We start from the raw sequence: 25258 nt of genomic DNA on the forward strand, positions 1-25258 counted from the left end.
TACAAAAATTGAAAATCATTGTTTTCAGAATTTTATGATTCGATGTAAATATGTACCTAATATTCATTTTCTAGGAAATAGAATATTAATTATAAAAATGGTAGGAAAATGCTAGGTGAGCCAACATTTTCTAATTACCATGATTTCCTACGATTAAAATGCGTTTTGTCGTCTCACCATATGTGAAGTGCACGATAAAACACATCTGCTGGCGTATACGCGTAACGTGCCATTATAGTTTTTCATTTTTGTTCCTCGTATCTTCTTTATTACCTTTTTAGTCACTTTGTGTAACATCAAAATTTAATTTTTTTTATAGTTTTACTGTATTTTTCATCGATAGTAGGTGCGTTTTAATATCAATCAACGTCAGTATAACAATTATTAGTCATTGATATTTATACAGAATTAAAAACAAAACATAAATTCTGAAATGCGCATAATAATTTATTAAATTTGTCCCAATTTATTTTCAAATAATTTTTGTTATAAATGTGTTTATTTATATTTAATCTTTCAAATATATCAGATTTGTTTTTGTTTCAAATCAGTTTTCAGTCGTTCTGCGCATCTCAGCTCTGATTGGTTGAAGCGCGCTACCTATGCGCATGCGCAATATAGCATCGCGCATTTACACAGTGGCCCTTTATTTAGTATACTCTTCCGCGTTGTAGGGGCAACGGGTTTCCTTTATTCGCAAATTTTTGTTTACCGTGTATATAATCGTCGGAATTTGAAAGTGTATAGTAGTGAGACAGTGTTAAGTGAGACGTGCTTACTGAAATTAGCCATGATGCGCACTACAGAACGACTAATTGTAAGTACATACATAATACGTAATTTACTGCAGTACAGGGACGTTATATTAAAATAGATATGTATATGTACATGATATTACGAATGTCAATTACAATGATTACACAATTAAGTAAATTCAGTTAACATCGTAATATCTTGTCATACATCTTTATCTCTTTAAGAAAGGATTAGACTATAAACATGGTATAGCTCTTGTTCCCTTAACCTCTTAAAGACGGTAGACGTTCTACGTTTAAACTTCCGTCATCTTTAAATATATTTCATGCGTTAATTCTAAAAGAAACACTTAATTTCTTTTCGAAGATTCTCTTGAATTGATTGATTCAATGGTAGTTCATACAAAGCATAAGTGATCAAATTGATTTTTGATCGCCTCCAATTCGTTCCGTTCCCACGGTTAGTTATGCAGTTAAAGGACGAATCGAGTAGCACTCAAGCATCATTATTAAATGAAACATGCAAACGTGTTGTGCAACATTGATTTTCTCTAATTGCCCCTTGTTCGCCACCCGGCATGGCTGACTTTACTGCGAATCGTTAACGTAGCTCCCTTTTCAAACAGTTAATTAATATGCATTGTCATTTAATTCGTTCCCATTGCCGGTCGGCCTTCGAACAAAAAACACACCCGTGAAATTTTCAAATGAAAATTCGCGAACGTTTTTCCTGGGAAAAGGCGCGAACGAGATGGAATTGGCAATAAACTTCGGTGATACACTTCATGCATAAAATAACTTTTTGTTTTTTCTTTCATAGGGAACTCTAGGTGAAAGTAGATTCGATGCATTTTTTAACCTGTTAAAATTTATTAACCCCACTGGTAGGAATTTAATTTGAAAACATTTTTTACACAGATTGAATATTTTTCGACACCTCCTAAAATATTGCATTGAAAAACAAATCGATAGATTTGTATTGAAAAATTTATCACGTGTAAAATTAATTCGGTGAACTTCTAGAAACGAATGCGTCAACAAAAAGTGAATTGGATGATTTTTAAAGAAAAGTATCGATTTTATGATTCTTTATTGCATAGTTAATTGACTTAATTATGTTTCGTTTTTACGCGCGCGCTACACACGTGAACTTTTTATTGCCATTTTAATGAAGGGTACTAAAGGATCATAAAAGATTTTATTTGCATACATTTGATACCGATAAAGAGGCATGAACGCGAAAGGAAGTTTATCTTCAACGCGAGTACCCCTATTTCGATAAAATACTGTTTCGTATAACAAGTAGAAAATATTTTACCGAATTTACTTCGTCCAATTGCGCACTGTTGTAATAAAGTGTCATTTATAACGCGCGAACCGGACCACTTTGGTAGAGATTACGTCTGCTATATCTATAAATAATATTTTATCGAATCATCTCTAATTGCACGAAATAAATTTTTAATTCGGATAAAACCTACACACTTCTGTAAATTTTCTATAACAATCTCTTTTTACTTTAAATATTTTCACTATCAAGGAAATGATTGCGGTAATTCCCTTTTTTGTTATGTTTTTATACACTGTATTAACAAAAAAAAAAAATAGGAATAATTTTTGGAAAAAGAAAATTACAACGATTTAATATCTTGCAAATTATTTTTTAGTTTTAAGATTTTCGGTGAACGTATATATGTGAATAATTAGTAGAAATTTTAGATTAGTGCATCGTTACAAAATTATTTACACTACTGTTATATAAATTTCAAAATTGGCAAATATAATTGCGTCGTTCAGGAGCGTAAAATTTATTAAATATTTTCCGATAGGAAATGTCTCTGGCAAACCGTCTTCGTCATTAACAACAAAGTGTTCTGTTCCATAGATTCCCTGTAACGTAATGAATTAAATAATTAATTTGTGTAATATCAAATTAAATATGAACATTTGAGATTTAGCAGATCAAGTCGGTTAGATATTAGAATGTGCGGGTATCCGGAAAGTCGAGTCGGGTCGGAAAAAATCAGGGGTACTTGGGGTGGTTCTTGAATTATATGAATTATGGTTCGGGTAGCCCAAATATTCGTATAGTTCGAGAACCCGGCCGAGCCTGTTTCGGGTACCCGCATACCCCTATTACATACCGCTTTTGGAGGACAGTTATCAGAAGTCATGCCGACCGCTTTTATCATCGGGGCTGCTATAGTGTGAGCTTCTTTTGCCACTTCGCAAAAGTTCGTTTCTACGTGAAGTCCAATATCATTCGTGTACTCGCCCATGTGAATTCCATAAATTTTGGCCGCAACCTGTAACAAGTGTAACAATAACAATTGCTTGTTATAATAATACATTATAATAACGTGTCGAATAGAGTTCCAAAGATTTTAAGTCCATTTTGTTTTTTAAAATGGAATTGTATAATTTTCTAAACTACCCTTAATGACTCTGTATATTAATTTCATTGAAAATAATGTAAATACGTACTCTGACATCATCGGGAAAGTCTTTGATGATTTCAAAATATGTGGATAAACTGGTCCCATATTCGCTATCGTCATTCACTTCAAGGTGACATGAGTCGTGTTTTACGTACTCATCATCAGTGATTGGACATTCGGCGTCATCAAATATTATGTCAAGATTTGCCTTGTATCAACAATAAATAATTCAAATTGCATGAAAATTTTCACAGAGATATGTTTATATCTACCAATGTAATTAGTATTTACCAATGATAGTAATTAGATTCAAATTTATGAAATATACACAAGTATATTAATTACTAGGATTAATTTACTTTTCCGCTCACAGGGGATCAATATTTTAGAAAAAATTCAAATGTATAAACTCTATACACAAAATGATAATAAGATATCAAATATTTTACTACTTACTTGTACAATGTCCCATGGTAATACACAGAATGCAAGTAAGAGGAACATTTTGACAGGTGTATCAAGATATTTCTTTCTGTCACCTGCACGAGTAGTATTAAACCTTGTTACTGCCATCCGCATTAGTATCCCATATTCCATTTGGTAACGTAACATCTCTGATCGTATCAGAAGTCATTGTTTCTTCATACTTATAAAATGATCACAATGAACAATCATAACAATGTAATACACTACGTATATTATTTGATTACACAATAGTAACATTTATTTTATTTATTTCACTTTACTTTTGTAAATTGATATATTCATATTAAATGATTTTAAAGAAACTCTAAAAGGGACAGATAGACAGTAATTTTTCGTCCTTTTAATTATTTCGCCTAAATTATGCCCAATCTTTAAATTTTTTATTCTGATCGAATTCTGACCGAATCGGTGGATCGAGTTTTTCTTCGAAATTTTTAAAAGATACGTATCCGTGTATCAATAGAAACAATCTTTCCAGTCTGAGATACAGACGTTAGCTTTTCTCAGTGTCCTTTTTCCTCTTTCGATGGCTGTATCGAAAAGAATACCAAATGGAATAGCCTATCGACCGTTAACATTGGCATGCTCCCAGTTCATCGACAAAGCAGACATAACGTGACTTGTATCCGCTATTTTTCGACTTTCTTTGACCGCAGAAAGCGTTATCGCAGTCTAAAGGAATACGTAGCACGCAGTTCGAAAGATAAATTTCAGATCTCAATCGTTATGTTCATTTTTCCAAGGGTTCATCGTTTCGCGTGATATTTGGAAAGATGAAATAATTGTTGGGGTAAACTGAATACACACGATCGCTTTTCGGAGATGAGCAAAAATTCTGGAAAATTTACTCAAGCCTGTGGGTGAAACGTCTTTTGGAAAGTTACATTCGGTTTATCTTTTGGAACTTTGGAACTTCCATCACTGACCTAATATATTTCTCCCTGTAATAATTATTTTGAAAAATAGATTAGTTCATTTTCAAACCACTCGTAAACAACTCGCGAACGACCGACTTTTCCAGCCCTATAAAGTCCAGATTATCCCTGGAAGCATTGTAAACTCAGTTTCTAAATGACCGGGCAGTTTCGCGAATCGTATAAATTATTTCTGCTCGAGTAATTTAATCGTACGGCGCCGGTTACATTCTAATTAACAGGGATGCAGGGGGAAGGGATGAAAAAATATTAAAAAAAAGATAAAAAGAAACGTGGGTGAAGCAATAACGTGTAACGTTCTGGAAAACAGTAACAGGTAATAACGGCCAATAGATTTAGCGTGGTTCGCGTTTGTTCGATTTTCAGCGCGACAACGCGATTTCCTGTTTCGTTTCGAAGCCCGTGTTGTTCGATCGAGATTAATTCAATTGTACCGTGGACCGCATCCGTTCCCACGACTTTATCAGGAACCGTTGCGTCGGTGTGGGTGCGCATGATACGCGAGATACTACCGACAAAGAGTGCGCATATAATTGAAATGTGCGGCTAGATCAAGTGGTAAATGAATTGACGAAATCCGTTTAGCCGTATGTCCATCGGGTTGGAATTGGAATAAGCTCGTAAAGCGTCCGGTCAGCTACGACGTCCGTGTATTTTGCGTGCCAATCGATCCTGTGACAATTTCAAAAGTACCGATTTCCCTTTGCCGGTTTGCCTTTCGTAAATTAATTATCTTTGAAATTAACCTGATTAGTTTCGCTGGTTCGGTGGTTTTATATCATACGTAGATGGACGGGGCTGTAGAAGAAGAAAATTTTTTAAACTTCTAAGCTCTCATTTGGTCTACGAATTGGTAAGACGATTCTTTGACAATCAATTTCAATTGTTTTTAATTCAATTAAGGGATACTACACTTTTTATTTGGAAAACTTACATCGGTGACCATCGTACATTAAAAGATACAATTTTCTCGTTTATGAAATGTCTTCAATTGAATTAAATTTAATCGTCCATGTTGAACTGAAGAGCTAAATTTCGTCTTCTCGCTAAATTCATTTCGTCGGAGATTCGAAGTAGATTAGCCTGTTCCTGTCGTAGAGCTCGTCTCAACTCTTGCAGCTTCCAACCTGCCTCTATTTGTTTATCTGCGATCTGCTTTTGCAAAGCAGCTATTCGCTGGTTCAAAGTATTATAATTTGCTCTTAATGGATTCGTCCCAGGGCAAGGTACTGTTGATGCTGTCGGTGCTGTTGGTTCACATGTTACTGCTCCGTTATCATGCTGCACCATATCCGATGTCAACAGGCAGATCTTGTCGTGAAGATCTGCTAACTGTGTCAATGTTAACGACTGAAAAAAGAAAGAAGCAAAATGAGTAGGGATAAATTGGTGAATATGAATTTATGTAAAGATAATGTTATCTTTGCACTTACATTTAGCCAAGAATCAGGATCGAATGCGGTTGGTTTATCAGCAAGCTCCTGCATATCATAAAATGTTTAATTAGTATATAATTATCACAGTAATAATTTTGCTCAATATAAGTAACGAATAGAAATTTCTTTTCTATCTGATTCTAAAATCTTGATTTCTGAGACCTATGGCTCAGGGATGAGAAAATAGGGATATAGCTAATTACAAATTACGTAATTAGAAATATGTCATTTCATACTTTGAGTTCTTTCAGCAAATCACCAATCTGTTGTATTTCCTTTTCAGTGTGATTGATATTTTCAGACAACAATTTAGACTTGTTTAACAAATTTGCAATATCTTCCCTTCTTTGTGGATCGATTTCAGGTTCCTCTAATTGATCAGCCATTTTTGGCTCCTCTTTAACTTTACCTTCTAAATACATGATGTAGTCTCGAACACGTTGTACACCTATAAATAATATGACAATTGCATACTTTGAATGAAATAAATTTGTTTAAATTTATATTACTTGGTGACTACCCATTTTTGAAAGAATAAAATTATAAGGGATGAATTATTAAATAAAAGACTCAGATGTATAGAATGTTTCATTTTTAACTACATATAAATAACAAATAATTTATACAAATATTAAATAGCCATTCTGAGTGGTTTTATTTAATGTAATTCATAAATAGCTGTAAAAGTACTGCATAAGAAAAATACCAAGTGAAAAGAATTTAATATTGAAAAGAGATTTTATTGAAATTTTACCTTCGTTCTGCTTTTGAAATTTTTCGTTTAATAAATCGTTTGCCTTAATGAAGTCCCCACAGTCATCCACAATATCTTTGTCCATTTCCGTTTCTTTTGGTTCCACGTGTTTCACTGCATTTATTTTATAATAAAATTTCAATGACATAGGTACAAATTATTAATTGATTATTAAGTTAAAAAGTAATTATTATCAGACCTGCTGCTTTCTTTAATGCATCATTCACCACCTGCAAGTTTTCCAATTCCCTACGTAATTTTTCATTTTCCTCTTGGCAAGTATTCAATTGGTTAGCTAATTTCACATTCTCAGCTCTTAGTTCGTCATTTTCCTTTTTCATCCTATCTATACCACTCTTCGCTGCCGCATCAGATTTTTCCAATTCCTCCTTTTCCTTTTTCAATTTACCTAAATCACCCTTCAAGTTTTGATAATCATTCTTCAATTTATCATTGTCCGTTTTCAGTTTCATCAAATCATCCTTCAAATTTTTCAATTCCCTGCGTAATTTTTCATTTTCTTCTCGGCAAGTATTCAATTCTTTAGTCAATTTCACATTCTCAGCTCTCAGTTCGTCATTTTCCTTTTTCATCCTGTCTATACCACTCTTCGCTGCTGCATCAGATTTTTCCAATTCCTCCTTTTCCTTTTTCAATTTAGCTAAATCACCCTTCAAGTTTTGATAATCATTCTTCAATTTATCATTGTCCGTTTTCAGTTTCATCAAATCATCCTTCAAGTTTTTCAATTCCCTGCGTAATTTTTCAATTTCTTCTCGGCAAGTATTCAATTCTTTAGCCAATTTCACATTCTCAGCTCTCACTTCCTCATTTTCCTTTTTCATCTTGTCTATACCACTCTTCGCTGCTGCATCAGATTTTTCCAATTCCTCCTTTTCTTTTTTCAATTTACTTAAATCACCCTTCAAGTTTTGATAATCATTCTTCAATTTATCATTGTCCGTTTTCAGTTTCTCCAAATCGTCCTTCAATCTATTCGATTTGTTCTGCTCTTCTGTTAGCTCGTCCTTCAGTCTTTCGTTGTCAGACTTCAATTTATCGAGCTCTGCTCTCAGTTTATCCAATTCATCTTCTAATTGTTTTTTCACAGCTTCGAGTTCTTTTAGCGCAGTCTGAACTTCAGTTAACGTATTCTTCAAGTTCTTGTTCTGATTCTCCAGATCATTTATCCGATTCTCTGCCTCTTTCAATTTTGACTTCAATTCATCCATTTCATTTTTCAACTTTACATTATCATTTTTCAACTTTTCATTATCATTTTTCAACTTTTCATTATCATTTTTCACTGTTTTTAATTCTTCGTTCAACTTCTCATTATCCTTTAGCAATGATTCTTTCTCACCGCGAATCTTATCTAAGGTAGCTTTGAGGGCATCCAGTTCCTCTTCCAGGTCCGCCAACTCCCTCGCAGCCAAATCCCTCTCAGCTTTCTGTTTATCCATTTCATTTTTAAGATTGTTAAGATTGTCTCGATGATGATTAAGTTCATTGATCAATTCCTCTCTTTCATTCCTAAGAGACGAGAGTTGATCGTCCAAGGATTTCACTTTAGCCTCGGCAGCTGCGAGTGCCTTCTTCAGATCATCCAGTTCAGCATTCAGTCTATCAACTTCGTTTCTACATCTTTCCAAATCCTTCACTTGCGCTTGTAATTTTTCATTTTCTTCTTGACAATTTTTTAAATCCATCTTCACCTTCTCTGCGGCTGCCAAGTCTGACTTGAGTTTATCAATTTCAACCTTCTGTCCATCACCCTCTCCTCTAAGTTTGCTGTATTCATCTTCGAGTTTCTTTCTTCCTTCTCGAAGATCCGCTATTTCTTTTTCTAAATTATCCGCCTTGGCTTTCAATTTATCGTATTCGTCTTGTAGATTATGTTTCTCAGCTTTCAATCCGTTTAATTCAGTCTTCAGTGCATCATTGGTGGCTCTTAACGCAGACATTTCTTCTCTGCAAGAATTTAATTCGCTTTGCAACGCTGAAAGTTGCTTTCTTAAATTTTCTATTTCGTGATTGCAATTGTTATTGTCCATTCTAAGTTTTTCTAATTCGTTTTTCAAACTTCCTAATTCCTCTTTCAGAGCTTTCATTTCCAAGTCATTTTTCTCCTTGGCTGATTTTTCTGATTCTAAGGCACTTCTTTGCTGATCCATTTGTGAATTTAGATCAGAGATCTGTTTATCTAGAGCAGCGTTTACAGTTCGAAGGCGGGCTAACTCTTCTTCTTGTGCTTTTTTCTGAGCCTATAAAAAAGGTAATGTATTTTTTAATTATTAGACTCATATTTTACAACGTAAAATTTGATTTTTAAAAAATTTAAAAAGAATCTTATTCACCTGTAACTCATTCAAATCCTTCAACGCCTTTTCAAGTTCAGCTTTCAATTTATCGATTTCCATCTGAAGCTTACAATTCTCTAATTTCCAATGTTCAACATCCGCCTCTGATTTAGCAATTTTCGCCTCTAATTCAGAAATCTTATTCTTTAAATTATCAATTTCGAATTTCAAGTCCTGACTATCCCCTTTCGCCTGAGACAATTCATTATTCGCTTCTAACAAGTTTGCCTTTAGCATTTGATTTTCTTGCTCCAATTTTTCCTTCTCCCCTATAATTCCCTTCAGTTTCTCATTCAAATCATTTACTTGATTTTCCAGGATCATCAAATCGTTTCGCATTTTTTGATTGTCATTCATTTCATTCAGCAATTTTGCCTTCAAATCTGCTGCTTCATTCTCTAACATTCTTAAATCATTTTTCAAACGATCATTTTCGTTTTGCAAACGATCAACCAGAGGCTGAAGATCCTTAATCGTATTTTCTGCATTTTCCAATTGACTCTTCAATTTATTTAATTCGTCGTTTAACGATTGAATTTGTTTTTGCAGTTTCTCATTTTCAGTCTTCTGTTCTTCATTTTCCTTTTTACACGAATTCAACTCAGCTTTCAAACTATCGTTTTCAGCTTTTAACTGATCTTTCTCCGCTTTTAACTGATCTTTCTCCGCTTTCAATTTTTCATTTTCCGCCCTGCAATCGTTCAATTGTTTCTTCAACTCGTTCGCCTCGTTTTGTAAAGCAGAATGCTCGTTCTTCAGCTCGTTTAATTTTTCCAGGAAATCGTCTCTTTCACGCTTAATCCCATCAATTTCGCTTTTCAACCGATCTTCTTCATCTTTCCCTCTGGTAGCCGCCGCCTGCAGTTCCTCGGCTGCTTTCTTCAGCTTCTCCGCCTCGTCCCTTAATGCTCCAACCTCTGATTTCAAATTGTCATTTTCATCGGTCAATTTTTTCAAATTTTCCTCCAACGAATCGTTTCTAGTTTTTAATTTCTGCAATTCATCACTGACGTCCCTTAATTGTGCTTTTGCCTCTTCGAGCTCACTCTTCAGATTATCTCTTTCACTTCTGCACTTTTCGATTTCATTTTTGATAGCCTGATTCTCTGATTTAAGATCCCTATTTTCTGTTTGCAGTTTGTCCAACTCGTCCGTACATTTATCGATGGCGTTCTTCAGCGAAGTAATTTCAGACTTCAATTGATCGATTTCCTGGCCAGATTTCTCGAGCTCCTTTTTCAGCCGATCGATCTCAGCCAGTAAATCGGCGTTCCGCGATTTCATTTGTTCCAGCTGGTCCACGACGTCCTTGAGTTTTCCTTCTAGTTCAGCGTTCCTGTCCTTCAAATCGCCATTTTCGTTCATCAAACGATCCCTTTCAGTTATCGCATTTTTCAAATCCTCCTCGAATTTCCGTAGTTCCGAATCTTTTCCCTTGTCCGCAGCTTTCAACGCCTCCTCGGATCTTTTCAGATCCTCCATCTCCTGTTTTGCACGTTCAAGGTCATTTTCCAAAGCCTGGATATCCCGTTTCAGGGCGTCGTTCTTCAGCCTCGTATCGTTGAGAGCCTCTTCCAGTTTATCCTTCTCTAATTTCAATTTGCCGAGTTGTTCGGTGACGTTATCCAGTTCGGATTTCAGACTCTCGTTCTTCGCGATCGCTTCTTCGAGCCGCCTCTTCGCGTCCTCGTTCTCCTTCAACAACGCGTCCCGTTCTTCGGCTGTTTTATTCAATTGCTCCTCCAGTCTGTTAATTTCAGCTTCCAGGTTGCCTAACGCTTGCTTCATGCTCTGGTAGTCGTTCTTCAAGGTGTCGTTCAAATTTGCCAACTCCTCGTTCATCTTCTTCATCTTCTCCAGCTCCGTCTTCAACATTTCCATCTCTTCGGCGAGCTTCTTCGAGGCTTCTAAATCTTTCTCCGCGGTGTCTAATCGATTCTTCAGGTTCGAATTTTCGTCTTGCAATTTCTTCATTTCATCTTGACAATTGTTAAGGTTATTTTCAAGAGCGCTTCTGGCTGATCTTTCATCGTCCAATTGTTTAGACAGGGCTGAAATTTGATCTCTAGAATCATCTAGATCCTTCAATAATTTTTCTTTGTCATTTTTTAAGGACTCTATTTTTGATTCCAGGTCCTCTTTCATAGCGTTACAATGAGCAAGTTCGTTTTGAAGTTTGGCAAGCTCTTCTAATAACTGATCTCTTTCTAATTCTAGATCATATAATTTTGGCTTAAGATCTTCTAATTGTGATTTCAAATTGTTCAAACCTTCTAAGTTTATTTCTGATTGCCTTAGCTCGTCTAATAGTTCCTTGATCTGAAACAAGATTATATTATATTTCTGTTAAGAAATTGTTTGACAAGATGGGAGAGGGTAAATTTAATTTACTAAAATTTCGGACAAGTACAATGGTAACCCTGTTAAGGATTAAGGATTAAAATCTCAGGGATTACGGATTAAAACCTTGAGGATTAAGAGTTCTTTTTCCCTTCTCATTTTAATCTTTTTATATATACGAGACCTTTCTTCTGTTCATTAACTTGGAGACTATGCTTATTCTGTCTATTATTATTATTTTTTCATAATATCAGTTCAACAAATTTGGAAAAAAATTAAAATTATTTCAATACCTTGTCGTCTTTCTTTTGGAGTTCCGCTTTCAGTGCCGCAATTTCATCCAATAATTCTTTCTGATCACTCATTCCTTCCTTCAAGGAATTAACGAGATTGTCCTTTTCTGCTAATTGTTCTCTCAAATCAGACACAGTCCCTTCGCAATCTTTAAGCTTCTGCAGCAACTCAGATACGTCAATGTATTCTGGAACGGTGGTTGTTTCGACCGATCTCGGTTGCACCATCCTCCCAGTTAATTCCTTTTCCTCCATGCCAGACAACTGGTGTCGTAACTCAGCTATTTCAGCTAGAAGACGATCGTTCTCAGCTTGTAGATCATCGCAGTCCCTCGATTGACCGCCTTTCATTAATTCACGAAGTTTCGCTCTCAGGCGATATATGGCGGGACAGCTGACGTCCTCCTCGGTTTCCGCAAGTTTTAATCTCAAATACGATATCATGTTTCTGAGTCTGTTAAAACAAGACAAAGTGTATCGAAATCACAACACTCATCGGTTAAATCGTTTACGTTTAACAGCAGAATAAAACCTGGGACCAGTACTCTTTTTTCTCGAGGGCGAAACGTTCCCTCAAATATCTCATCTTCTCTCTGAGGCAGTGAACCGACGCGTAAGGATCGTCGCAGCAATCTCGCTCAGCGAGAGTCTCCTCTAGATCTCTGACTTTATCGTCAAGCAGGGCATTAGCATTTTGTAACCTTTCGATTTCTTCACGGGAATGCACTAGCAGAGGATCAGGCTTCAATATTTCATCCGCATTTACACCTGGAAATAAATTTGCTACTAATTATTGCAAATTACTTATTTTTTTTTACATACGAAAGAATATTCAATATTCAAGAATAAAATAAAAAATTATTTAGACCGTAAAAGTGGAAAATTTGTAGGAATGGTAAATCAGTAAACGTCGTTTATATTTAACATCGTATATTCGGATCACTTACAGGCGCTTAAGAGTACTTAATTAATTAAATTAACTCGTGAAGGGGTTAATTGGTTCGCTGCGAATTGATAGGGAAAGCGACAAAAGGGTAAGAAGTATCATACATCGGTACCGAATGACTGGAGGGCTTTTTTCAGAGACCTATTTTCACTCTCCAACTGAAGCCTTTCCATTCGCCACTTCTTCATTTGACACTTCATTACGGTGAGCTTCCTTAGAGCAAATGAAAGGTCGTATATCTCTGTTTCCTTGGTATCGTCATCGAAGGGGTTGTAAATACAGCAACAGCACGGTTCGTTCGGGGGGTTGATCGATTCTTGGGACGACGGTGTGTTGCATCCGCATCGACAAAGTGACAATGCATCTTCGTCCATTTTCTAAATAATTTTCTAATATAATTTCTAATTAAACGATCTATTAGTTTAGTTGCATCTTTGTCAGATGGTAAAATAATAACGATTAATAAATTGAATAATTTTTCTAAACAAATTGAATATACATTAATTAATTTTTCTACCTTGATTAAAATATGAATATTCAATACCTTATCAATTATAAGACCCTTATTTGATTATTTTATAATCGTCCAATCTGTTTGCTAGATCATAGTTTACAGGTTACGCGAATCTAATTATTTTCTATCCACGTAATCGAATCACCGATGTAAGTAAATTATGATTATCAACTAATTACGAACAGTTCATCGCACCTAAGCGCAAAACTGTTCTCGGACAGCAGGTAAAACATTAAATATTCAACTAAAATATGAGGTTGGAATGATGTATTTCACTGCGGCAGTCATACTTTTACTACCACACTGTTGTGGTTATTAATGAAGATCAATAATCTGATTTAACGTCAGACCGTCTATTTTATTGAGTCACGTAATTCGTTCATATTTTAATAGTATATAGCAGTGGTTCTCAACTATTAGTACAGGGAAGGTAATATTTTAATAAGAATTAATCAAGAAAAAAATTTAATTTTATATTTAAATTTATAACAATTTTAATGGTTTGATAATCGTACAGTATCCATTATTCACATTAATAATGAAAGATTACACAATTGAAAATAGTATAATTCTTTTTGTTATACAAATATAATAAATTTATTCTAAGTATCTTCCGCGTTCACCTCCCATTCGTGTATCAAATGTAAAAATTGTTCATTTAAAACATACTTCTCCAAGAAAATCTTCAGTTCTTCGTCTATCTTTTCCAATTTACCAGCTCTGCCGGTATATTTTTTAATCTTTTCAATGGCACCCATTACGTAGCTGTCAAATCCTTCGCTAATTCTCTTCACCTTCTGATAATCGCCCTGTAATTCGTTCGCTCTGCGTATAAGCTCGGAATTCGTTTTCCTTAAGGCATAAAGCTCGTTCTTCAAAGCGGCCTTCTCAGATTCCGACTGATCCAATTTCGTTCGAACTGTATCCAGTCGATTCTGTAACGACTCCTTCTCCTCCCTCAGTTTCGTCAATTCCACCTTCAAAGCTCGAATTTCTTCCCGTGTATTTCGAACTTCGCTCCAACGTTTTTCGTCCTCCGTCACGTTTACCAGGAAGTTACATCTCAAAGTGTTTACCTCCATCTTCAGTGCACAGTTCTCGATCTTCAATTTATTTATGACTTCCAGCAATCTTTCGATCTCTGTTTCGGATTGAATATCCAAAGGACATATGTTCGACTGATTTATACACGCGAGCGTGCCCATATTTTCGATCTGACGGCTCGAATAACTGTTGATCTCTTTATAATAAAGATTAACAATTTCCAATTTATTCGACTGTTCGGATTCATTTGTACCAATTAGAATTTTCTGTTTTTTTAATTCGTCTTTCAAACGAGTCATTTCCATCTTAATATTAAAATTCTGCTCTTTCAAATTGAATACTTCAAATTTCAGCGTTTCGTTCTCTACCGTCAGCAGCTTCTTCTCTTCTTTCAATTTTATTTTAGAATATACCCGTTTGTCGGATTTCTTATTAATCTTATTAGTCTCATTATCAATCTTTTTGATTAATTTCCGTTCTTTCGAGCCGTTGTTTCTCATTTTCGAAATTTTCGACTGGAGATTGTTCACGCGTTGCTGCAAGGCGTCCTTTTCGTTCTTCAACGCTGAACTTTCGATCTCTAATATCCTCAGCTGATTCTCGAGTATCCTGCACTCGCTGAAGATCTCGTTCAATTTTATTTTCAACTCGTCGCTGATTTTCTTCAGCGCTTGGTTGCTCAGGGCCGAATCGTCGAGCGTATTCTGAAGCGAGGCGTTGGCCGATCTCGCTCTGTCACACTCCGTTCTCAATTTATTCAATTCGACGGAGGAATATTCGTTCTCCGTTTTAACTTTATTCAACTGATCTTTCAACGCGACGTTCTTTCCATCGAGTTCATTAATACGCGTCACGAGGTCATTCTTTTCCGTCAGTAGCACTCGCACACGTTCCTCGAGGCTGATATTCTTCAAACTTAAGTCGTTCGAACCGTCCCCGAGCTTGGAATTTTCGAATTCCAAACGTCTTATTTTATCCTCAGCCTCCGCAAACTTGGCCGACAGATTTTCTTTAACTATTCCAAAGTTCCTAGCCTCCTCCCGTAGAACACCGCACTCGGATCTATATTTATCGATATCATTCTCGAGTTTCAAACATTTCTCATCCAATTGCTCCTTTCTATCAGTCAAATTTATCAGTTCGGTGTTCAATCGTTCTTTTTCATTTTTCAAATGCATTCGTTCGATGTCCAATTTATTATAGTCAGATTTTAATTTCGTCAATTCGATCAGCCTTTCTTCACCGATGCTCTTCTCGACCCCAAGTTCGTACACTAATATCTCGTTCTTCGATTCCAATTGACAGATATTTGTTTCCAATTTAGATTTTTCACCGAACATTCCTTCCAATTCAATTTGTAAATGAAATATTTCACGATTTGCGATATCCAGAGCTTCCTTCGACCTCGATGCTTCGTCATCATCATCCTGAAGATACCTCTTTTCACCAGCTCTGGTGAAGTTTGTAAAATTATTAGACTCCTCGAATTCCTTCACTCTGTTTTGCAACCTTTCGTTCTCCTCGTGGATCCTCGTTAGTTCAGCAATCTTTGTCTTCAATTCCCTTTCCAGAGAAACTTTTTCAGTAACGATGACGTTCATCTCTTGGTTCCTTTCCTCCAGAGTATCGTACAATCTCTCATTTTCAGCAGCTACGTTTTGCAACTTCTTTCTTGTTACATTTATGTCCTGATTCACCTGTTGCAGTTGTTCCAGCTCCATCCTGGTGCACTCCTGTTCGCGTTGAACATCCAATGCTTTCTCTTCCAAAGCTTTATTTTTTTCTGTTAACAAATCGACCTCTCGTTCCTCCTCCTTAAGCAATTCTTCCATGTTAAATAATTCCGCTGACAAGGCGTCAAGGTGTTGGTCTTTCTCCCTCGATTTCACTTTTAATTCGACCAGAGAATTTTCCAAGCGTTCTATCGTTTTTAGCAATACGGAACGATCGTTAGACACGACGATTACTTCCAATTCCTTGATCTCCTTGCACACTCGACCCACGAAATCATCCAATTTTTCTATCTCCTCGTCCTCGTTTGAACCATCGAATTCGCTTATCGTTATTCTAACCTTTTCTATGATCACACGGAGATCATCGATTTTCCTTAAATATTGTACACCCTCGAACTCCACCGTTCGACAATTTTTTTTCACGTGCTCCTGCTTCAATTTACCAATCTCCATGTTGATCTCTTTTAAAATAGATTCTATATTAGATAACTGTTTCGGATTGAATCTCGAGCAGTTCGATAGATTTTCTTTGGACTTCAATTCCATGTGAAATTCTCTTAAATTGATCCTAAGTTCAATGATTTTTTGAATATATTTCAGACAGTCCAAATCACCTGCACCTAGCAGAGCTTCATAATCGTTTCTTAATTTATTTTTCAATCCAATCGCCAATCTTTCGATATTATCCAAATTAATTTTACCAAACGAATCTATACTTGAATTGTCTTTGAATTTACCTAATTCTCTTTTTATACATTCCGTCAGATCATTCAATTCTGTGATCCTTTTTTGATAGTCTAAAATATTACCACCTTTAGAGCGCAACATCGCCTTTAACCGATCGATTTTAACATACAAATGATTATTTTTTAATTTTGATCTGTGTAAATGATCGTTCAAGTTTACTAATTCCTCGGATAAATTAGCGATAGTCTCTGCAATTTTGTTAACTATATCCGTGAATATTATTTCCATGGTATGATCAACCATCATGAAATGTTTTAATTGACATTTCAGATGCTCCACTTCGGAATTGTGTTCGTGTCCATCTTCGACCTCTTTCAGTCGACTTTTTAAATATTGGATCTCGTTGTTTAAGTATTCTCGTTCGACGAGGTACTCTTGATTTTCGTTGGCAAAAGAATCCGAGTTGACGGTGGAAAATTTAATGTCGGCGATTTCCTGCTTTAGAGATTGATTATCAGCCTCGAGACGTTTGATTTCCGCTCTTTGATGTTCGATCAATGGGTCAGCGTGCAGGGTATCGTTTGTTTCTTTGCTAGCGACGTGGAGGGCGAGCTTCAACCGCCAAATGTTGGAGGTAAGCTTGACACGGTCGTCGCGCCACCCCCGCATTCGCTTCATTATGCCATTCAGCCTGCACAATGTGGTGGCTGTGACTTCCGCTAATCTCGTCTTCTCTTTGTAGTCGTCATCCTCGGCAATCGATAGGCAATTGTCTAGATATCCCTCCTCGGTCATTGTTGGATTTTGGAATTTTAATTTCGTCGATGGAACAAGGATCTTGGCTTAATTCGTAGGAATTAAGCGACGGTTTTGATAATTGTTTCTTTTGTATAAAGTTACATTTGGTACCTTAAAGAGCGTAACTTCCTCCTCTGAAGTTTCTTTTCATTTTACAATCTATAGATATTTATACATGCGAGGGAACCAGACCCACCTATAAATAATTAAACGACCGTACAATTAAATGAATAAAATGAAGAAATTGTTCTTAAATAGCGTACCTTGAAATTAACAACAAGAAAAGACATTCAGTACATGGTTAACATAAATTTTAAAATAACACATTAAATTTTCTTCTTATTTAATGAAATTTGTATTATTCTGAAAAATTTTCACATTTTTATAAAGCCAATAATTCACTGTCTTGCTGGCATTTGAAGGTTAAAATTTATGGTTAGAATTTTTAAATACTGTCATGCTGTCATACTGTTTCCTTTTTGTTTTAGTGGTTTTTAATAAAGTAGTTTCAGAACGATTTTATACAACGAGAAAAGTATTAATTATTCAATTACAAATTAAAATTAATCGTATAAGATATTTTGTTATTTGTCTGTATTAAATATTAAAGAAAAATTTTCTTATATAAAATGAAGAATTTTTGGAATACTATATTTTTTTATTTGCAACCACCGTGAAAATTTAATTGACGGTATACACTCTTAATAACTTATAACCGAACCGTGAAGCCTATCAAAGTAATCGAAGACTTCGATATCGTGGTATAACTTTCTTAAAATTGGAACACCCAATAAAACGTTCCTAACGAGAGTTTGCGAGTAGAGTGATTCAATTATGGCAATCGTTTAAATGAAAAGCGAATGAAAAGTTTCGTACCCCCGTTGCTTAACTTTTAGCCAAAATTGAATGCAGTCTGTGGGCCACCTTGATTCGTGCTAAAGAGCTAATGAATGTACCGTATAATTGATTTCTAATATCAAAGATATGAACAATTCGAGAAAAGCTTAACGCGTTAAATTGATCTTTACATTTTAAGGGAATAAAAAATAAAAAGAATCGAAGAATTAAAAATAATTTTTAATATTAATTTCAATAAATAAGCCGGGGCTGTAGAATATTTGATTATTTTTAACGAGACAAACTACATCAATGTAATTCTGCGATGCTTTCAGGTTTATGAAAAGAGTTTCAAAGAATCTGGTAAGTTTTGTTATGCAAACTTCCAGCTCCGATTGATTTAATTACTAATTTATTTCGACGAGTTTCCCTTAAGTATTTCGAACATCGTTCTCGCGCAATATAAATGAAGAACCTTAATAAATATTTATAAAAGACAGATATTTACCGGGTGCCGTGCTTGTCGAAGAACAAACGAATCAAGCAGTCCTGTTAAATATTTGCTATAGAAATGAACAGAGGGAAATTAAAGTAGAATCTTCGGTATTAATTAAATTCGTTCTTCGATTCTTGTTTATAAGTATTAAAATTGATAAATGTATTTATTATTAATTTCGTGGCAAATATAATTTATCCTATATTACTTTCATTGAAGAAAATTGAAAATATATAATTACTATTCGCTATTTTTCGTAGGCGTTTTTGAACGATATCGATTGATTAGAATCATATGTATCTACTGGATAATATTCTAGAGATTTAAACAAATGACAATTTCAAGGGGTCATGTCTGACATAAGCCACACAAGGAGGAACTTCCAAGGAGAAAATGATATCCTTTGTTGCCTTTGTTGCATGCGAAAGAGCATTGTTATGGAGCAAGATGAGTTTATGATTGCCTTGGCTAGTAAATAGCCATTTTCAGTTCATAATAACAGTCTTTTCTTCGATTCATGGATAAAGAAGAAACAAATTTTGAAATTCTGAAGTAGAGATTCAAAGCCAAATCAGTCTACTACAGTAGTGCAATTAGGGTGAAGGGGTGGAGGGTCATAAGGTCCAGTAGACTCATCTTCCGTATTATCTCTCGAACGGCGGACCATGTAGAGAGTCCTAATTTTAATTTAATCCTCGTCTCTTCTATTGGACAATTATGGTTGCATTATTGGTCAAATAGATACCATTTTGCACCCAAAATGGTAATTACGATGGTTCGTTGAAAAATCAGCCATCATCGCATTAATTCACGAAGACAATTGAGAATTTCGAGCATTGTAAATGTGTATTTTGAACTTAACCCCTTTCTTAGGCCCTGCTCCAGGAACTTATTGCGGAAGCAATAAACTTCTTTCGCGGGCATCCCATTGTCTACTTTCCTGAGCTTTTAGTAACCTCGTTGTAACTATGACGAACGTGGCATTTCCTATCTTATTCAACGAATCCCTTTGTAACCGATTCAAGAGATTATAATCGGGAATAAGAAGTCCTTCCCGATCCTTTTAAGTTCTTAGTTAACGCGATCAAGTCGGAATTTAAATTGTTATTTGGATCTAAATTAAATGTAGACCCTCCCCTATTCTAAGATTCTAAGGTTTCAAAGTTTTTAAATTGCAAAATTTTAAAATACTGAAATTTTAAGGTTCCAAAATTGTAAAGTTGCAAAATTATAAAATTGCGAAGTTGTAAAACTCTGATACATCGTAGACTCTGCATTTCGCGCAGTTTAATATAAAATAGTTCGTGAGAATGTAAATATTTTCTCATTTAAAATAAAATAGGAATGACGTGTTCGGTTAACATAATTCAGTAAGTAAAGTTTACCAGTTTATCACAGCTGTTCCGCTAACTTAATTACCAAGGTGATAAAAACGTTATTTCGTTTGTCCCGACGGAAAACGTAGAAGCGACAAAAGCGGAGAAAGTGTGAGTCTGGCGATACATATTTATGAAAATGTTCATTTGAAAGTTCTCCATTAAAATGGAGAACCGTTTTCAATTGCTGGCTGTAAACTTTTTTTTTCGCTTTCTGTTTGAATAACGGCTAACTTTCAGTCAGAAATATTGCAACATTTCAGGACATAGAAATTTACCTCTGTCCCTTCCCTATTGTTTGCCTAACAAAAAGGGATGAAACTCAGAAAAATCGGTAGAGTTTTGAACTGACTGTTAAGTTCATCGTATTAGCAATAGAGGGCTGCGGGGTATTATTTCCGGTACATAATTGGAATTTTATACATTTGAAAATTGGAATTTTATGGATTTCAAAAATCCATGATTCATCGAGAAGTCATCTCGCGCTTCTTGTATTAATCGATAGGGTAGTAAAACTTTCCCGATTCATTCTAAATAATTGATAATCGGCTCCTCGAAACGTTCCTCGCTAATCTACCAAATAATGAATTCTCACACCAATTTCTAACATTTGTCTGTTCGTCGGAGGGTTGAACAAGGGGGATAGCCTGTAGTGATCACATACCGGGGTGGAGGGGATATGAAAAGTGGTCGGAGAATGCTTTAAGCTGCCGCCGGAGGGTGGCGAAATCGCACGAAACGTACCGAGCTGAACCGAAAGCTGCGTTGCCCCTGTCAGTAGGCCTGCCGCAACGCAGCAGTGAGCGCGCCTTCTACTTTCCGTAGAGATCGCGCGCTTCTTCGTCGGAATCCCATCGATATTCCCTATGATTTTCAATAATCTTCGCTCTCTACATTCTTTCTCTTCGTTCTAACTAAAATAAAACAATATTATCCATCATTAAATTCCATTCGTGTATCGTCTACCGAAAGTGTCTGAGGTTGAAGTTCAAATCGTGATCCAGATAGTTAGTGTGCTTTTGTCATTTCGTGGAACATAGTTGTATCAGCTGTTGCTCCTGGTAAACTTTCAATCAACTACAGTGAACAAAAATTCGTCCAATTTAAATATAATCCATAATCAAGTGATTTTTCACAAATTGATATCTCTGTCTTCGCCGGAAGACACTCGGTTTAATGAATGAAAATGAAACAATCTCACTGGCGTATGAAAAATTTGAGTTATCTTCAAACTTGACGACGATTAAGGTGATACTTTAACTCCATGGGTTCGATGAATAACTACGTCTCGTTATGGTGCACCATGAAAGGACTCTGACGATACATGGTACGATGATACCATCCGACGTACCCTGATGATACCGGTTAGGTGTTGGGGTCCGTCTATTTCCAGCGTCCAAGTTCCACGTCCTACGACTTTATCCTGAAAAATAGCACCGTTACGTCATTATCGATGACGGGTAGGCGCAAAGTGTAGCCGTGTATGAAGGAAGACGTTAATGGACCGTGGACGGTGCATACGATTAGCCGATCGAGTAGCTCCATTAATAACCGTGCAAGACGCTTTATAGACTCAGGGAAACGGTTTAAAAAGGACGAGAACCCTCGGCCGGAGGCTCATTCTCGTTCGTTCGTTTCGTCAATGAACTCCGATGTCTGTTAAACGCGCGGTACCTGTGTGTGTGTGATTATTCGTCGGATTATTCTCGAGGATCCAGCTGTTACTACTCGTGTCGAGGATAGAGTAGCCGAGTGTGTTGTGAAGTTTACACGACGACGTGCCAGGTCGGATAGACCGGAATCCCAGAAGACGTAGAGAATCGGTTCGGAAGTGGAGTTTCAAGCTATCGGAGAACTAAATTCATTGAAACTTATCAGCTATCTCGGCCAACTTGCTACCCCGCCAACAGGATATCCGAAGGGGTGAGAGAGAGGGGTAGGAATCGTCTATTCGCTCGCAGCCAGACACAGTCGGCGAGGATGAAGGGGCTGCTATTCCTGATGAGCATGATGGCTCGGTTTGTCGCGGCGGAAGTTTTCCTCGGCAACGTCGATGAGCCGAGTAAGTGATTGAAACTTCTGATTCCCGTACAACTGAGCTCGCAGGAACGTTCAATTAAGACGTAAGAGTAATTCTATTTGCGATTAAGGGGACCTTGCTTGAAGCGACAGCGACATCCTTTTCTCGACATTTTGCTCTCTGATGAAATGCAATTTTCTCCTGGCTTTTGAATTACACGGAACGAATTGTTTCGTCTTCCTTGTTCAGTTTGGTTAACTGGTGGTACCTGGTTGGGAAAATTGAAATTTCAGATAGGAAAACATTTTTATATAAAACTACATAATTGGTATTTGATTGATATCATCTATTTTCATTTATTTCCCCCGAAAAAAGTACACGGTATTCATCGCTTTATTCTTCCAAATAATTTGATAATTATTCTTCGCGTGACGTCAGAACGTAGAGAAGAAATAAGTGAGCGAATTTGAAATGAAAATTTCATAAATCCCCGACTGAACAATACGGTTATTTGCCGGGCTAATTGTTTCCTGTTCCCGTTTCCAGTCGACGCCGAAATTCCCATTGAACGGGACGCGGTAACGTTAGCCGTCAAAACGTTCTATGCGTGGATCGTTGCAATTATGCGTCCAATTAATGCCGAAAGACAACTCGCCACGGTGTCAGTCATCGGTAATGACGCTGTCGACTGGCTCATAATCGTTATAAAGCACTTACGGTCCCCCGATCGTGCCGGCGCGTGAAATCCATGAACACGTACGATGAAAAAATATAAGAAAAGCCATTAATTCGAACCGCGTTCCGTGATATACGTGAATAGGGTAGAGAATTTCACTGTCAATAGTTGTTTTGCGGGTAACAACGGCTCGGTTACGGCACTGCGCGACATCGTACGAAGCCGCAACTCGTTTATTTAATCGATGCATTATGCAAATTGACATAACGGCTCTACTTCGAATACAGTAATCGACCACCGTCTCTCGACCGATTCACAACGGGACAATGTGTACGCCGAATAATTGGCAGTAGCATGCTGCGGGTTCGAAATCAAATCTACTGAAGTAGCTCTTCATAGCTCAGAACTTGAAACGATGAACACTGCCAGGATTCTGTGTATTCAATTCGAGTATTAGAAGGTATTATTCGATTGTGGTCCTCGTACCGTTTGTTTCTTGAGAACCGAGATATTCTATTCAAAGTTGGTTAGTCATATTTTTCGTTATTAAGTTGTAGATACTGCATAGTAGAATTTGAGAAGGGCTGGAACAGAACAATGAGAACAATAGGGAAATTAAGAATTAATTTAACAGTTACAAAATAACATCATTTAATATCCAATAACTAATAAATATTAATTAAACTTGCATTTGTCAATCAATCTCAGTATTTCGAATAATTTATTTTAATTTATTCATGTAATAAATAATTAATTTCGTCCTTTAGTTGAACATTACAAACAATAATTTTCAATTAAACAATTATTTGAATTGAAATTTATTTAGATAATGTTGAAGAGGATTACCATTTTTGGGACTCAGGGCTATCGAACCTTCGACCCCCTTACTTGATAAATTTGTTTCAAAGATTGAAATTTATTTTACATCAAACTAAATAAAATTAATTCGTAAACAAAATTCCATTCAATATATTTTTGGCTTCCATGTAAAGTGGGGTCTTAGGCTGTAGCTTCCCTCAGGCCTCCCCTTTTTGATTTGATTTTAATTATAAGATTCTGAATCTGCTGAAAAACCCTTTTGTTCCAAGATTCAACAGATAGAAAATATTCTTCCAGTCCTCTCATTGTGTACAAAATGAAAAGACACGTAGTAGTCGTTTATCGTGGCAGAAAAATTATGGCGTGGTCGAGCAACACGACAGTGTGGCCAAGGAACTGTCCTTCCTCTACGTGCATACAACAACTTAAGGGTAAAGTAGGTGGTATTCCTGGCTGGTATACCTTCACAGGCGAAATTATAATAAATTCACGATCCTACGGCACCGCAAGCCTCCGTAAATAATGTCTAATCGTAGTAAAATCGATGTTAAAGCGCCACGTTATCAGTAGTCGAGATCAATATATTTCACCAAGTATTTTGTGGCATTTTCTTTCCTCGAAAAAGCCTGCTATCGAACAATTTTCCACACGCGAACCGAGTATGCACGGCTAGGTTGGGATATTTCGTTATAATGATACGGTAACGTTGCGGTTCTTGGACGATTCGCCTGATGAAAGTATTAACTCCATCGCGGTTGAGAAAAGGATATTTCAGGAATTATTTCAAGAAATTTCATCGCCTAACACTTTCGTGAAATTCTGCACTTCTGTCGTGTTCCGACTTAACAGTTATGGAACGTACACTCGCGATCGAATTAGGTTTCTCTAAGGAAAATGAGTTTTTCAAATCTTAGTGTTGATAATATTAATATTAAAAGTACTTTAGAAAGAAAAATAATATAATTTTTAATTATTAAATGTTACAAATGTTAGTATATAACTGAGAAGTATGAATAATAAATATTAACTCAAATTCTCCCGCGTAAACGTTTATACGCAAGTGGTGGGGGGTGCAGCCTGCATGACGGGGCCTCTCGCTGCAATGTCATTCTTCGCGCGGCTGCCTAGGGGGAAGGATGGGAAGCCGGGTAATCATTTTTTTGGGGTAAGCATGATTTAATTACGAGTAATATCACCACAATCTTTAGTTTATCATTCCGGAGGTAATTAAATAAATGAATATCATATTATTATTACTAAATAAATTTTGCAATTAGGAACTAAATGCATGAGACGTTGTATTTTTGAAATAAAAAGATAACGTTCCATATTATCAGTATTATTCTTTCAAAAATGTTGGGTAGTTTTTTAAAAATTTTATTTGTCAATAATATAACACTTAGAGAAATGAAGCTGAAAATTTCTGTGAAATTGTGCATACGCCGATTGTCTGTTAGGTTTGTAGAAAAAAGGTGTTACGAAGTTGACACGTGTCAGTTTTGGTGAAATTTTAGT

General features: G+C 36.1%; 4 protein-coding genes across 7 annotated transcripts in view; 1 reads left to right on the top strand and 3 right to left on the bottom strand.

Annotated features, from left to right (window-relative positions):
• Positions 1–25258, top strand: part of LOC114882851 (hemicentin-2-like) — a 52756-nt gene that overhangs the window by 3903 nt on the left and 23595 nt on the right. Inside the window, exon 1 of one of the 4 annotated variants that reach the window (XM_029199959.2) lies at positions 572–817. The exons of 1 other annotated variant lie outside the window; for it this stretch is intronic. Coding sequence is in view for 1 of the 3 variants with exons in the window: in XM_029199956.2 (XP_029055789.1) it covers positions 22209–22290 (82 nt within the window). In the remaining 2 variants the exon portion in view is untranslated. Of the gene's footprint in view, positions 1–571; positions 818–21021; positions 22291–24871; positions 24909–25258 lie in introns of those variants that run through there. 2 more of the 4 variants (XM_029199956.2, XM_029199960.2) reach the window with 2 other exon arrangements.
• LOC123988544 lies at positions 2179–3751 on the bottom strand. Its single transcript, XM_046288997.1, has 4 exons — positions 3650–3751; positions 3240–3401; positions 2900–3061; positions 2179–2645 (listed from the first exon to the last, which is right to left on the bottom strand). The coding sequence occupies exons 1-4, from the start codon at positions 3695–3697 to the stop codon at positions 2499–2501; spliced, it is 519 nt and encodes a 172-aa protein (XP_046144953.1). The 5' UTR covers positions 3698–3751; the 3' UTR covers positions 2179–2498.
• On the bottom strand, positions 5617–12241 carry LOC114882831 (nucleoprotein TPR-like). The gene is made up of 9 exons (XM_046288957.1): positions 11798–12241; positions 9162–11483; positions 7664–9068; positions 7475–7579; positions 7004–7327; positions 6805–6918; positions 6307–6498; positions 6048–6079; positions 5617–5964 (listed from the first exon to the last, which is right to left on the bottom strand). Exons 1-9 carry the CDS (start codon positions 12239–12241, stop codon positions 5617–5619), a joined length of 5286 nt encoding a protein of 1761 aa, XP_046144913.1.
• Positions 13842–17516, bottom strand: LOC114882830 (synaptonemal complex protein 1-like). The gene has a single exon (XM_029199910.2). It carries the CDS (start codon positions 17514–17516, stop codon positions 13860–13862), a length of 3657 nt encoding a protein of 1218 aa, XP_029055743.2. The 3' UTR covers positions 13842–13859.

This window comes from Osmia bicornis, chromosome 15 (assembly GCF_907164935.1).
Source record: "Osmia bicornis bicornis chromosome 15, iOsmBic2.1, whole genome shotgun sequence".
Lineage (NCBI taxonomy): Eukaryota > Metazoa > Arthropoda > Insecta > Hymenoptera > Megachilidae > Osmia > Osmia bicornis.